The sequence below is a fragment of the Varanus komodoensis genome, unplaced genomic scaffold (genome assembly GCF_004798865.1).
Source record: "Varanus komodoensis strain SLA01 unplaced genomic scaffold, ASM479886v1 scaffold2, whole genome shotgun sequence".
NCBI classification, from domain to species: domain Eukaryota; kingdom Metazoa; phylum Chordata; class Lepidosauria; order Squamata; family Varanidae; genus Varanus; species Varanus komodoensis.
In genome coordinates this window covers 66,874,616-66,888,619 of record NW_025335568.1, presented here as the reverse complement: position 1 = coordinate 66,888,619, position 14,004 = coordinate 66,874,616, and the positions used below count along the sequence as shown (strand labels likewise).

The following is a 14,004-nucleotide window of genomic DNA, read 5'->3' as shown; positions in this document are numbered from 1 at the left end:
TTTTGCCTGGGGGAGGGACCCACCTCAGATTTACTGCTCTAGTTTTCTTTGCTACACTACTGGCTGGTTAGGAGACCTGAAGGTCTTTTTTTTAGCACCTCAGAATGTGATTATTTGACGAAGTGGAAAGAGAACTGTTTCAGCTGCAATCTGCCAAAGCACCATTAACTAGTATTTTAGATGCTCAAGTGTAGGGCTGACTGGGAGGGCTCTTTCTCCAAACTGTGAAGACGAAAGGCATCTCTCCAGTCCAATGAAAAGCTCCTGGAATGTCCTGAGAAACCCACCAAAGCACCCTCTCACTCGCACAAAAGTCCTTCCTCTGCAGAATGTCTTCCTGTGTCGGACTCAGAACTGCCACGTGGGTTATCAGGTGGATCCTCCCTGGTATGTACACTGGAAATGGTGGTAGTCGAAGCAGAATTGGACTTGGCGGTCTATGTCAAAAGCCGGGAGAGCTGTACTTTCGAGCAAAGTCTTTGCAGAAAAATAGTCTATTCTAGAGAGTGACTGGAGATATCGCATGGGAAGTAAAGAGGCTGCTGAGAACAGAGTCAGTCTGCCAGCAGTTGAAACGCTTCCTTGTTTTGGTATCCATTCACATCGGGCCTTTGTACTGATTTCCAGACAAGTGCTGTCTAATTCCAGGACATGAGCCGGCAGCATCTCCAAGTTTCCTCCACACAACCTGAGAACAGAATGGGAAAAGCATGTCAGTGATCTTCTGCAGAAACCTACAGTAATGGCCCCAAACCATCCCTATGTGGGTACCTACACTCTGTATATTCATTCAGTACCTTACATTCAGTACAGAAAGGGGTTTACTTGGTCCCAGAACTTAAAACTGTTCTGCAGAATGCTACCAAAAATTGCATACCTGTAGCCATTTCAGCACACTTCCGTCAGTTGTAGCACCTGCATGCTCTGAATCGTGTGATTAAAAAACCATGTGTTTGCAGTGTCCCGATCCCCACCACCTGCCTTGTATCGATAGGTTAGTATTGGGACATGATGCATGGTGGTGCAGGAACATTAATGCCAGGGTGACCACTTGTCTCCTGCTAGAACCCTGGAAATGTTACAGCTGAGAGGCCGCATGTTTGTGGTACTTACTGGTCACATCTTAATCAGTTCCAAAAGATATGCACATATATATTTCTGAATTTTTGAACTCTCTTTCAGGACTTAAAAGCCCTCACAAGGTGTACAACCTAAATAATAATAGTAGTACATAAACTCGCCATTCTTTAAAAAGTAAATATATTCACATCTTAAAATGAACAGACTAGAATCCTCTAGCTGGCAATTCATAGAATTCGGTCTGAAATTAAAAGTCTTCCAAATTTTCTTAAATATTGCTCCTGGTGGAGCAGCACGAACTCGAGAAACCCACAAATGCAGGGCTATCACTGAGAATGCCCCGCCCCTTTGCAGCCGGGTGTCCAACTTTTAATGCTGGGCCAAAGGCAATGACCTCTGCGCACAGGCAGGATAGTGCAGTGAAGCAGTGAAATCCTGAGCAGAGCCGTCCAGGTGCCAACGGCATCAGCCTGGCTGGAACACACGGCCCCTCCGTTTGATGAACACTCGACCTATTCGCCAGTTTGGCAACAACCACCACCACCCCCCCCAAGCATCATCTTAGGGGACTTTTCCAAGATCACAGCTGGGTCTGGACCTTTTGCTGCACCAGCCACAGAGCAGCATTCCAAGTGCCTTCCCAAAACATGCTGGGCATTTCACTCTTGCATTCAAGTTCCATTTCCCCTCCAGTCTCTTCTTTTATTTCACTGTCCTGTGATTTGTTTCCGCTTGTTTTTCGTCTCTCTCTCAGTTCTGGTAAAAGACAACTCCTGTTACCTTCTCACTAGCCTCTTCCTCTACCCTTCAGCCGTGCCATCAGGCAAATACAGAGAAAAACTGATTCCAGCTTTCCTCATTTGCAGGTTGCAGATCCCATGGACCTGAAGGCCACATAGAAGTCATTGCCATGTGCTAACCGCCTCCGTGGACTTGTCCTGGGAGGTGGGCGGCACAATGATGAAAGTGCAAAGTCACATCATGTTTTCTCTTCCCTTCCATTAGCAGGAAAAGGGCAAACCCTTTTTCATAGGAAAGGAACAGCAACCACACAGAAATCCATCTTCCCTGGGTTTTGCGACCTGGCCTGATAGAATGCTTTGCACTAGGTGTAACTGGGGGAAGCCAGTTGGCTGCAGTGCCTGCACTTCAACGGGGATGAGAATCGGTCCTTAAAAGCAGAAATAAATTCCCCTTCACAGGGGCTGCCGGCCAAGGTGAGGCTGTGCTCTTATTGTTGCTATGGGAACAACTGGGTTTCCTGGCATCCCCGTGCCATTGAACAGGTATGCTCATTGCTATTCTATGCAGTTTGGAGCACTCGAACGACTCTATGTGAGGCTGACTGTTAAAAGCCTGCCCAGAGTCCAGCCACTCCAGAATGCTCTGGCCAAACCACTGACTGGGGTGAATTTCAAGGATCATGTGGCTCCCTCTCAAGGACAGCTTCGCTAGCTCCTGATCCATTCCTGGGTGCAGTTTGAAGGGTGCCAGTAATAACTTAGCAAGCCCTGCATGACATGAGATCAGACTATGGAAAAGAGCACGTTTTCCTTTATAAGTTTGCTTGGGATTTAAGAGATTTAGGAATCTCTTCCAAAATTCCTGGAAGAGAACTTCTCCCACACCATCAGGGAACATTTGGCAGGAATGTGAAACAGGGTCTTCTTGGTGACCGCTACCAGGCTACGGAACTCTGCCACGCAAGGCCGGGCTAGTGCCACAAAAGCATCAGGGAAGGCTTGCTGAGTGTGGGCACGGGTCCGTCTTCTGCTGCATCCTGAGCACTCAAGAGGCCAAAGAAATGCCTGCAAGATCCCCCAAGGCAAGGCATGGGTGCCACTGTGTCCACTTGGCCATGGTCCCCAGGCCTGCTCCTTGTACCTGAGGCAGCACCTGGCCACCAAGGATAGGCTGAATGTTCAAGACCCTTTCTTATCCCCTATTAAAACTGCCCACACTGATGGCCATCACAACATCTTGTGGTGGAGAATTCATAACTATGCACTCGGTGAAGAATGACTTTATTTAAATCTACTGAGGTTGTATATTAATCCCACCATTTTTCTGAAAAGAACCCAAGGCAGCTTATATAATCCTCTTCCTCCTCCCCTCCACTTTGTCCTCAAAACAAGCCTGTGAGGTAGAAACATAGAAACAGAGCGAGTCAGAAGGAGTCTCCCGGGCCATCTAGTCTGACCCCCGGCTCCGCTCACGACAGGCCCACCATGCGCATGTCCAGCCTATCTTTGAACACCCACACCAATGGGGCTTCAACGACCTCTCGTGGAAGCCCATTCCACACCCTCGGGGTCCTGACTGTCAGGAAATGCTTCCTGACATCCAAATGGAACCTTGGCTCCCTGAGCTTTGCTCAGTTGGAGCACGTCCTGCCTTCCTCTGCAGGGGAGAACAGGTCTCTACCCACCTCTGTGTGACACCCCCTCACATACCTGCATGTCGCCAACAGATCCCCTCTGAGTCTCCTCTTCTCCAGGCTGAAGAGACCCATTGCCTCAGTCTCGCCTCATACGGCATCCCCTGCAAACTGGCCACCAACCTTGTGGCCCTACGCTGCACTGACTCTAACCTGGCTATATCCTTTCTGTAATGAGGGGCCCAAAACTGAACACAATACTCCACTTGCAGGCGCACAAGAGTCATATAGAGTGGTAGTAATACCTCTCTAGATCTAGAAGCCACACTTCTGGCCATGCAACCAAGGGTGGCGTTCGCCCTCTTGACCACCGCATCACACTGCTGGCTCATGTTCAGCCTGCAGTCACCCAGCACCCCAAGATCCCTTTCACAAGTGCTGCTCTCCAGACACTTGTCCCCTAACCTGTACTTATGACACCCATTTCAATGCCTCAAGTGCAAGGCCTTGCACTTATTCACATTGAACGCCATCCTGTTGCCTCCTGCCCACTTCCATAGTCTGTCCAGATCCTTTTGGATCTGGAGTACCTGCTCCTCAGTTGTGGCCACTGCTCCAGTTTTAGTGTCGTCTGTGAATTTGATCAGCAGACTGTTCACCCCTTCTTCCATGTCATTGATGAAAAGATTAAACAAGATCGGTCCCAGGACAGAGCCCTGGGGGACCCCGCTCGTCACTGGCTGCCATCCCGATGATTCCCCGCTCATGGTTACCTTCTGCTTTCGGTCAGTCAACCATGCCCTAATCCACCGGACAGTGCTTTGGTGTATCCCAAAACTCCTCAGTTTCTCCACCAGGATATCATGGGGCACTTTGTCAAAGGCCTTGCTGAAATCCAGGTAAAGTTAGGCTAGACTGAAAGTCACTGGCTGGCCCCAGACCATCCGTGGGCTTCCGGGCTAAACAAGGACTATTAAAAAGATCCTCAGAATTCCAGTCCAATCTAACCCCAGCATCATGTTTTGGCATAAAGGCACCATCCATCCATCCATCCATCGTATTTCTTGTTCTTTCTATTTGCATTCTGTGCAGCTGTAGAATTTGCACGCATCAACCTTCCTTTCTATTGCCAGGGCGTTAATGCTTTGCTGAGTGGCTTTCTGCAAAACTTCTCATTATATGAAAAGTGCATTTCCAAACAACCCACTTTCTATTCAACAAGCAACAGAAAATATTTACCCAGCAGATACTGCTGATGCAGCAAGAAAGCACAACTCGACATTTGCGATTGCCTCCATTTCCAGAGGAAATAATGCCCTGCAGCTGATGACAAGGGGACGCACTGCATAAAACCTCAGCGTGCACAAGGAAGGGCGTCCTGCAGCACTCTGAGAGCACCACATCGCCTCCTTGCTGTTTTCCCCGTACCTGTGGGCAAAGCGGCACTTGTGCTTATCACTTCAACAGTCAGATGTTCGGCAAATGATGCATCAAATGCCGCATTTGACAATCACTTCTGTATCCTAAGTTAGTTGCATCTTTCTCCACTGAAGATATGATGTCCTGTTGATTTCACTGGGAAAGGAGACCCATTCAGCTGGGATCCCATGCAGAGCCGCCGACTTTTTCCGCCAGAAATACATTTTCCTGTGCTAGGACCCCAAAACCACTCCGCATCAGTCAGACCGGTGGGTTGTTTTCTTCTGACTTTGCTGCTGCCTCTATTTACAGGATCCCTATTACAGAGCCAGTGAGGTGTGGTGGTGAAGAGCACGGGACTGGGACTCAGGCATTCTGGGTTCTAGTCCCTGCTCAGCCATGGAGCCAACTGGGTGACTTTGGGCAAGTCACACACTCTCAGCCCAGGCTACCTCACAGGGTTGTTGTTGTGTGGATAAGATTGAGAGCAGCAGGAGCAGAATGGTGTAAGCTGCCTTGAGTTCCTTGGAAGGGAAAAAAAAGTGAGCAATGATCATAATAAACACACAAATGTATCTCGGACAGAGTGCTCCGAGTCTGCCTGAGATCCCTGCTCTATGGGATGCCCCTGCTTCTCAGGAGGAGGGAAGGCCAGGGACCCAGGGGAGAAACCCCGACAGTGGATGAGGGACAGGCCCTCAAGAGTGCTGCAGGCAGGCTTGGTCTCGGGCGCGGAGAGCGCCCAGCCCTTGGGAGCACCATGGCTTGAAGAGACGCATGCTGCTGTTCCTTCCCAGGTGCAGCACCAGACTGCATGCCAGCCCAGAGCGTGAACACACAGTCAGCTCCTGGACAAAAAGTTCCCTATTTCACCAAGAACCTTGCTGGAAGCAGCATCTATCCTGGTTTCTGCACCCTGGACCTTGTTCCTGCCCATGTGGCCCTGGCTGGACTGTGATACACAATTTTGGACCAAACCTTAGTGTGGAACCTTTGCTGAATTCTTGGACTCTGGACTCAGCATGGAAAACTATTTTTACTTCTGCTGTGAAAGACTCTGGTCATTCCAACCAGCTGACTTTATCCTCTATACTCAACTGCAAAATAGTTGGCCACTTGCTATCTGAGCACTCATGGAAGCCAGCCATGTAAGCAGGACACACTCTCCTTAAAAGACCGTGCTTGGGATTACTCCTGGATCCAGCCTATTATTAATTGCTTGGGGGTTCCCTGGGGCTGGGAGTGATTTTGCTCTGCTCTGCACAAGCAGCAGCGCCCATTTCTGGCTTGGTCAACCCTGTCCATGGTCCAACATGCATTCCTTGCATCTCCTGTGCAGTACAGGGGGAGCTGCCCTTGGAAAAAGGCTCAGCCATGGGAACCTGGCCAGAACGCTGCTGCTAAAGAGAATGAGCCGCTGAGGTCTCAAGACCCTTTTCCTGGATCTGCTGCCCTGGCAGCTAGGTGGTTTCGAAGACAATTCAAGGTGTTGGATATACAGCACAACACAACTTAGCAGCCAACTACACAAGGATCATTCTGCTCCGCAGGCCTTCGCTTGTCCTCTGAGAACCATCCACTGGGTTGCTCCTGGTTCTGTCATGGCTTTCTCTCTGGCACTGTCCCTTTAGTGAAACGCTTCTTTTTCAAGCCATTTCCTTTCCAGCAAGCTTTTGGTTCTGTTGCTTAATTTAACTTGTTTCTTAGCCCCCGCTTCCTTTCTCTGCTTGATGCTATTTTTAGCTCAGTAATATGTTTTAACACTGTATCACTGCTATACTAATTTTTGTCTCCATTTTTACTATTTGGTTATCTACTTGGAATGACTCCTTTTTGGAAGGGGGTATGCAGAACATAATTTTTTGCACACATACATCAAGAAAGAGAAACATCAAATGCTAGATACTAACGGAGACGGAGGGCTAGGCTTCCATGCCCTGCTTCTGAACTTTGGAGGAGTACCTGGTGAGTTGCTGCTGAAAATAAAACTTGGATCTGACCTTAGGACCCCTTGCTGGGGATGCCTGGATGGTCCTGAAGCCTCCAGTTGGTCACTGTGCAAAACAAAACAACAAGCCAGATGCACCTTTGGTGTGACCCAATGGAGCTGTTCTCACAGTCTGCCCACATTTTGTGTATACTATATGAAATTTAAGGGTACTTGCAATTTTTTTGTCCAGCACCGGTCACTGTGTGGGCTTTGGGAAAGAGCTTACTGAAAGGTGCCCCCAATTTAAAACTCAGATTGACAAGTTCAGCAAGAAGACACAGGGAATCATCCAGTCTTCAAAATGCCCCTGATTTATTTATTTTATTTATGTGAATGTAGAAACAGAGTGAGTCAGAACGGGCCTCCCAGGCCATCTAGTCTGACCCCAGGCTCCAGTTGGCTCTGCCCATACATAACCAGGCAAATCATTTTGGGCAGCACTAAGAGGCAGAACTTTTCTGAAGTGCAGCTGGAGCCCCAAGGTATGGGCAATATCCATATAAGAAGACTTCAGGGAGCCTGGACCCCTTGGAGGAGATGGTAGCGGGCTCCTCATGGGAGAACTCCACTACTGAGAGAGTCGGAGCAAATCCTGAGTCCCCAGAAGGATCATGGTTGAGGCTGCAGGCCAGTCGGGTTCTAACAAGGAGGAGAGCTTGGTTGTAAAGTAGGGCTCTTAGAAAACAAAGAGGAGGACTTTGGCCAGTGGGTTGCAGCTGAGCTCCGAGTGGGGCTAGGAAAATGCTGGCAATTGTTGGTTCCAGTTTGCCAGTTGGTGGAGCAAAATTTTTCCATCCTCTTCTGGAGTCCTGCATTGAGCAGGGAGTTGGATCTGAGCACTCTGTTGGGCCCTTCCCTCTAGGATTCAGGGCTGTATATCTTTCTTTCGCTGGCTGAGTTTGTTTATTTATTTATTTATTTATTTATTTATTTAAAACATTTCTATGCCACCCCAATGCAACAAAGCCTCGGGGCGGCTCACAACACATAAATAAATACAGAAGTAATAAAATAAATAAGTACTAAATTATACAATAAATAACACCCCCCAGTGCATTCTCAGCTAAAAAAACAAAACAAAACAAAAACAAAATAATTAACAGTTAAAATAAGTTTAAAATAAGTTTTAAATAAAAAGGTCTTAGCCTGGTGCTGAAAAACAAATAAAGATGGTGCCAGGCGGACCTCTCTGGAGAGCGCATTCCATAGATGGGGCGCCACCGCAGAGAAGGCCCTCCTCCGGGTACTCACCCTCCTAATATCATTCACAGAGGGTTCCTGGAGGAGGGCCTCTCCCGCAGATCTCAAGGGGCGGGCGGGCATATATGGATGTAAGCGCTCCTTCAGGTAACCAGGACCCAAGCCGTTAAGGGCTTTATAGGTCATCACCAACACCCTGATTTGGGCCCAGACTTCAATGGGAAGCCAGTGAAGCTGATGGAGGACTGGAGTCATGTGAACATAACGCCCAGTCCCCGTCAGCAGCCTGGCAGCTCTATTCTGCACCAATTGAAGTATCCGGACCGTCTTCAAGGGTAGCCCCACGTAGAGTGCGTTACAGAAATCTAATCAGGAAGTTACCAGCGCGTGTGTCACTGTCGCCAGGCAGTCATGCTCTAGGAAGGGACGTAGCTGATGTATCAGCCGAAGCTGAAGGAAGGTGCTCCTCGCCACCGCTTTCTTGCCTAGCAATATTGAGCGTCGCCAGTTTGCTGACTTGATGCTCTTGCCAGATTGATACCTCCAACCTTGACCATTTGTCTGTTTTTTAATGACCTTGTCACTGGATTTGACCCAGCCAAATCAGGAGAACATATGTTAAGTTCCTTCCCTTTCCCACCTAGGCCGGGATAAGCTTGTGCCACAAAAGCTCATTTGGAACCAGAACAGGAAAGGTTGATTATCAAATGCAAATCCAGCTCCAAAACCTCAAAGTTACTGAGGAATCAGAGGCAGTTTGTTATCCTCCAGATGAGAGAATCCCATCCTAGTGAAGCCCTTAAATGTGGCATTGCAGGTGGTAATTCTATTTGCCTTTGTTAAACTGCTTCAAATAGAGCAACATTTGCTAATATGTAATTTCTGGTTTGCTTTCTTTTCTTATTTGCTCAACTTCTTTTTGCTGCACCAAACCAAAAAAATAATAATGGGAAAAGTCAGATGCTTGAATAAAAGAGTAACAAATTGTTTAAGCCAACCCACTCTTTTTTAAGGAGATACTCTCAGTAGTAGCTTAATACCTGAAAACTCAGGTTCCCGTGGTTTTATTTATTTATTTAGGCAAGCTACTCAGATTTCCACAGCTGAGTTTAGTCTATCTAAAATAGTTTTGGGGGGGGGTTGGTTTTTTTAACACAGGTGTCTGATACAAAGAAGAAAGAATCAAGGCAATAACTCATTTGTATGAACTGCGATTTCTGCAGCAATGTTTCTTTTGATCAGTCATCTTCTTGGAATGGGACCATCTGCATAAGGATAACTGACAAACACACACGAAACCCCTGCTCAGTGTCATCTCAAACAATCCCTTTTTCCACAAATGCCTTTTACTGAGACTTAAGTACAAGATGATTTTGATTACAAATCTGGTTTCTTAGTCTTTGAACCTCCTTCTATGTACAACACTCACAGCTGACCTAAGCGATACAACATTCAAGCTCTCGTAAAGTCAATAAATTCACACTACAGGAGAATTAAAGGATAATTGGTTTCATTTCCATATTAAAATACTTCCAAGGCATATTGTCAGCATTTTAAAAAATTCATAACATTTCTCTGAATATGATCTTGAGCTTCAAAGACAGAATACAAAATGAAGGATATTAAAGTTTTCTCTTATAGATTCTTCACCCCAGCCGTCTCACTAAGGTTATACCTTTTATCTACAGTTCCCTGATCTTCCAATATCTGGATGCATTGCGGTGAGGGTGAGAGAAAAAAATGCACATTTAAGAATAACCCCCCATTTTTCATCTGCAAACAAAAATATGAATGTGCTTTTGTAGCAGAAGTCTATGTAGGCAGCATTCACCCTGGAAGTCCAGCAGAGTCCTTCAGCGCCTAAAGCCCTTTGGTCCAACAGATTGGGGCTGCTCCGGGAAGCTGAGCACAGGTGCGTCAAGGTGGGCTCTTGGCAGCCCTGTGAGTGAGTTAGAAGCTCTGGAGGAAGCCAGTAGTCAGGACTGAAGGGGAAACCAAGAGGTGGGAGCAAGCCAGGAGACGGTCGAATGTGCAAGATCAGGATTGGGCAAACATGAGATCTACATCATTGAGGTTCCCCCAGATTTTCTCTCTTTTGCTCTAGTTGGCATTCCTGAATGCAGTTTTTAAACAATTAATTGAAAAATAGGCATTTTTTTACATTGGCATTTTTTTCAGTCAAAAAGGCAGAATCATAGAAGTGTAGAGTTGGAAGGGGCCAGAAGGCCGTTGAGTCCATCACCTTGATGTTGCAGGATGCGAAGTTATACCATCCCACTCAGAGGACTATCCAAGCACTTCTAGAATATCTCAAGTGAAGAAGAGTCCACAACTTCCCCAGAAAGAAGGTTCCATTGTTGTACTGCTCTGACCGTGAATCAGTTCTTCCTGGTGTCTGGTCTAAATCTGGTTTCTTTTAACTTAAGTCCATTATTCTGTGCCCTGCACTCTAGAATGAGCATGAGGTGATCCTGTCCATACATGTATTGGTCCTGTAGCCTAAAGCATAAATTTTGGAGGGATGCGTGCACATGAATGATTGCACTTTTGCAAGTGCACCAAGTCTATTTATTTTTATTTAGTCATTGATTGGTTATACCTATACATTTTGTGCAGGAATTCACAAGCATTGCCAATATAAAGGGATCTTCATGTGTTATTTGGACCTCCCAAATGTAGGTGGTAATGAGGGTGCATGTGTGAAAGAGGAAATGTGTGGGGGGCAGGAATTTGGAAATGGTAACAAAAAGGATTGGAACTCATGATCGGTGCATAATGCATGCTTTAGCTTTCCTTCTTATTAAACTCTTAAATATTTCATCAGAATATGAAATATTAAACCATTTTTCTGAACTGTGAAGAAAATGTCGGAGGAAGTGTTTTCTGCTTAGAAATCTTCCTTCACTTCATCCCAAAGAATTAAAAACAAGTGAGGGTATGCTTCCTTGCAAGTCTCCCCACACACGTATCTGTACCCCACTGCATTTTAGGGAGGAGGACTTCAGCGAGGAAGGGTGGCTCTTTCAGTGTTTCCTCTGGGAAAACACATTGGGAACCTCCAGCCTGGGGGTCTAATCCAGTCCAGGGAAGTTGACCCATTGCTCTGCAAGGCCCATCCCCTGGAAGCTCAGAGGACTAGTAACTCTGCTGTTCTCCCTGACTGGGAATAACAGCAAGGATTTTGGGATGCTCCTTGGTTTGCCCTCTCACGTTCCCAATTGGGATGAGTGCCATGCTAAGGGATTCTGCTTGCCCTGTGTTCTTCCCAACAGAGGTAGGTACAAGGTAGGCAAAGCTATCCCTACCGCTAAAGATGGGGCGCAGTCTTGGAAAGTGAACTAGACAGAGAAAATAAGAGACTGGAATGTGGCACAGAAATATCAAGGTTACTTAGCAAGGCTTCTTAGAAAGCTCCTGAGAACCAAACTGCCTCAGGTCTGGAGGGTACAGGCGAGAGACCCTGTAAACAGATTTGAGGAGGAGGGGTGTGAATTCATTAACTCAGGGAGCTGGTGTCACATCAAACAAGTGGCCCCATCTAGTAATGTCCAGTTGTGTGGCCAAAAAGCAACAGTGAAAACCTCCCTGAGGGTGCAGCCAAGCCTTTTGGGAGGTCTTCAGTTTAGAATCGGCTCTGCACATGGACATAAGCTGCTCCCATTAACTCAAGGGAAGGTTACTTTGATGGATGTTACTTGAGAAGAAACTTCTTATGAAACTATCTGTACCACAAAGAAACTCACCAAGCTTTGACTGTACATTTCAAAGCCTTCCATGTAGTTCTGCTGGAAGGGGAAATGGGGAGAGATCTCCCACAGGAATTGGATAGAGATACATGGCCTTGCTACATACCAACATCATCCATCTCACAGCTGATGCCTCCCACCCAAACAGAAAGACCCTTAATGGTGAACAGAAGGGCCGGTTTGTAGGATCTTGGAGAAGAATGTTTAAGCATGGCATTGTGCGGGTTGTTATAAACTGTCCAGAAAGCTTTGGCTCTGGGCTAGTACTGAAATGAAATCAATAGTAAATAATCATTTCTACGGTTTTTCAACTGCATTTACATATTAGCTCAGTAATGGTATGCCATGACTAGCCACTACAGAAATGAGAAACAGAAGGTGATCATGAGATTTGAGTACTTTCTTTTCAATAAAAGGCAGGAGCAAGACAGAAGTTGATTCCAGTTGGAACATTTGCTCCCATTGGGCCATCCAATGACTAACAACAGGTTAAGGACAATCCAAATGAAGCAGTTGTTCAAACAAAACAGTTCCCTAGCACAAGAAATGGAGTTGTTCTCAACTTGTATGTCTTTTTCGAAAGGATTAGACAAATCCAGGTTGGAAAGGACTATTCATGCCACCATGTTTAGAAACACTATACGAAATAAACAGAGGCTACGGCAGACAGAGGAGGTTTGTAGTTTCATGATGCCCTGACTTTTAAATTTCCCAGAGGGATGTGGCTGCCCACTGTGTGTGGAGAGCAGAATTGTTACCTAGGTGGACCTGTGGTCCGATCACACACCTAGCTTGGGTGCTCTTAGCGAGGAAGACTGACCTTCCACACTTCATCATACTAAAGCTTGGTTGTGTGAACAAAGGCAAGACACTGCCAACACAGGATCCAAGGAACACAAGGCTCTTATCTTGCTCATCGGATTCCTACAAATGCGGGTCTTTCTACCTGTGGGACAAGTCACCATGGCTGACAGGCCAAGTCGACATGGGTGATGTATCATGGGTGACATATGGAGAGAAAGGCATGGGAGATCACAGCAGTGTTTGGGACTCATCACGGTTTCTGCCAGGAGGACACTGAGGTGTGAGCACAATGGATCATGGATGGTCACAGCACACAGATGACAGATCTGGCACGCGTATGTGCCGAACAGAGCAAGGTGTGTTACCTTGAGGGCATTAACCACGGCTTCAGGCTGCTGAGAAGCTGAGGAGGCCTGGTCATTGAAGCTAGCTGGGTGACTTGCAGAGCAGACTTTCCCATCTACCTCTGATGGCATCCTAACGGGACCCTTAGTAGAAAACCAAAAACTATTTAATAGCGAAATGTGCGCCATACTAATAAAAGAGAACAACCTCCCACCCGTTCTTCTTCGCTTCCATTCCCTTCGGCCATGTACACACACTGAAATTTATTGCACTCCACAGCCTACATCAACCGTGCCCTTGTAAGATGTGATTTTCCTCTGTAAATTGGTTCTGCAAGAGGCACCTGCAAGTTTTTCAGGTATGGTGACATAGCTGAAGCTTAGGGAACCAGAATCTCGAGCCCCGGTCTAGAGAAAGGTAAGTTGTGTTTAAGGGCTAAACCACCCAATGAGTTAATGATGTGATATATAGCATGTTTTACTCCTGTGTAAAAAAAGATCAGGATCACCACACACAGGTGTGGGGATCTGAACTTTTCTATCTGTCTGCTTTCTCTTCCCCTGAAATGCACACCACCCCAGGCAGGAATTAAAGAAAGTGGGGAGCAATTCATTGGCACCAATGAATTCCTCCTCCTCCTCCTCCTCCTCCTCCTCCTCCTCCTCCTCCTCCTCCACAATTGTGGCCCTGTGCTCAGCTGCTGTGAAAAAGGCAAACTCCATGCTAGAACAGAAATTCGGAATAATTTGACATAATTTGGAACAGAACAGAAAATAGAACCGCCAAGATCTTACTCCCCTTGTACAAATCCTTGGTAAAAACACACTTATGTTGTGTCCAGTTCTGGTCACTCTGCCTGAATAAGGATGTTATTGAAGAGGAAAAAGTACAGAGAAGGGCACCGAAAATGATCAGGTGGCTGGAACAGCTCCCCTGCGAGGAACGATTATGACAACTGGGACTGTTCAGCTTAGAAAGAAGGCAAGGAGCAGAGACATGACTGAGGTGTTTCAAATAATGGGGAAAGTGGAGAGGCAGGCATC

The 14,004-nt window shown here is 46.7% G+C and overlaps 1 protein-coding gene across 1 annotated transcript in view; it reads right to left on the bottom strand.

Moving 5' to 3' along the window:
• Positions 1-598: 598 nt before the first annotated feature.
• Positions 599-14,004, bottom strand: part of CCDC85A (coiled-coil domain containing 85A) — a 132,757-nt gene continuing 119,351 nt past the window's right edge. The window contains exons 4-5 of the mRNA XM_044428978.1: positions 12,982-13,104; positions 599-688 (exon numbers count right to left, since the gene is read on the bottom strand). Coding sequence (XP_044284913.1) covers positions 599-688; positions 12,982-13,104 — 213 coding nt within the window. The remainder of the gene's footprint in view (positions 689-12,981; positions 13,105-14,004) is intronic.